The sequence below is a fragment of the Perkinsus marinus genome, assembly GCF_000006405.1.
Source record: "Perkinsus marinus ATCC 50983 genomic scaffold scf_1104296936366, whole genome shotgun sequence".
NCBI classification, from domain to species: Eukaryota; Perkinsozoa; order Perkinsida; family Perkinsidae; genus Perkinsus; species Perkinsus marinus.
In genome coordinates this window covers 1-1286 of record NW_003214126.1, presented here as the reverse complement: position 1 = coordinate 1286, position 1286 = coordinate 1, and the positions used below count along the sequence as shown (strand labels likewise).

Below are 1286 nucleotides of genomic sequence, written 5' to 3'. Positions count from 1 at the left end.
ATAAGGAGACCAGATTCCTCGTCACGGACACTCGGCTGGGCAGCTAGTGCAGATCTCGTTGCGACTGTAGCTTCATATCGGCTTTAGCGATATGTAGGTTGGAGCACAGGATGCATTGGGAAGTAGTTATCATCCTCAGGCATGCATTGGGAACAACGGTATCCTGCTAATGGCCAATCTGACCAACCTCGACTGTTCTCGGATAAGATATATCCACAAAATCGGCAGGTCATCGAGAGCTTCGCTCTGCTAAGAGTGAATTCAATCTTTCGGTAGGGGCAAGCCGTGAAGTCACCAACGGGCGCTTACAAAGTTAAGTTGTTCGTGAATGGAGTATGGAGGCTGGTAGAGGTCTCCGACTGGGTGAGTCCACTGTGGCACTATTGGTCATGTCGGCCAGCGTTAATATTGCTGGTCGTCCATCGGTCGAAACCATGAGCCGAGATGACTACCCGGATGACTATCTTGGTCGTGGTTTCAGTTCCCCCTCTCTTCTAGCGGTATGTTGTTGACATCTTATTGTAAGAATGGTGACTGGTGGGCACCAATCCTCGAGAAGGCCTTCATGAAGGTTCATGGGTAAGAGGCAGTGGCAAGAGCAGCAAATCGTATGAATTGCATCATTTCAGAGGATATGGGTTCCCTGGATCCATCGGTTCCTGTGACCTCTACGTCTTAACAGGCTGGCTGCCTGAGGAAATCTTCTTTGCAGACCTAAGGTCTACAACACCACCGAGTGTTGCGTCTGAACCGGAGGTGTTGGCGCGTAAGTCTGTCGACGCTGTTGGAAACTATTCTTGGAATTGTTCGTAGACTGAGCAGAATGCTCAGCAACGACCCATGCTCGGAAGCAACGAAGCGCTACGATTTGCGATTCCATTCGCTTGGTCATGTGCATTCTCATAATATGGACTATGATCAGGTTCGTCCACCCCACCGAAGTCTCTCTGTGACCCTGAGCGAGTGTGGGAGATCCTACATTCTGGAACGAAGCATGGTGGGGATTTCGCTCCCTCACCTGCCTTCTGAGGAGCAGCTGTTGTGCCAATAGCAACACTAACCGCTTCCACTCAGGTGATTGCCTTCTAACTGTAGCATGTGGTGAGCTATCAGAGGCAGAGTCCAGCAGGACAGGTTTAGCCAGTCGCCATACTTATGCCATACTGGAGGTAAGGCGGAGCTCTTTGTACTCTTCATGATCATCCAGCTGATAGGTTGGAGAGTTCAAGGGCAAGCGGTTGCTCATGTTGAAGATCCATGGTCGTCCTTGAGATGGAGGGGGAGAT

General features: G+C 50.5%; 1 protein-coding gene across 1 annotated transcript; it reads left to right on the top strand.

Moving 5' to 3' along the window:
- Positions 1-276: 276 nt before the first annotated feature.
- Pmar_PMAR003048 (calpain, putative) lies at positions 277-774 on the top strand (the record flags this gene model as incomplete). The annotated part of the gene is made up of 3 exons (XM_002783692.1): positions 277-363; positions 482-579; positions 630-774. Coding segments are annotated over 3 exons (330 nt in total), but the record flags the coding sequence as incomplete, so codon positions are not given.
- Positions 775-1286: the final 512 nt, after the last annotated feature.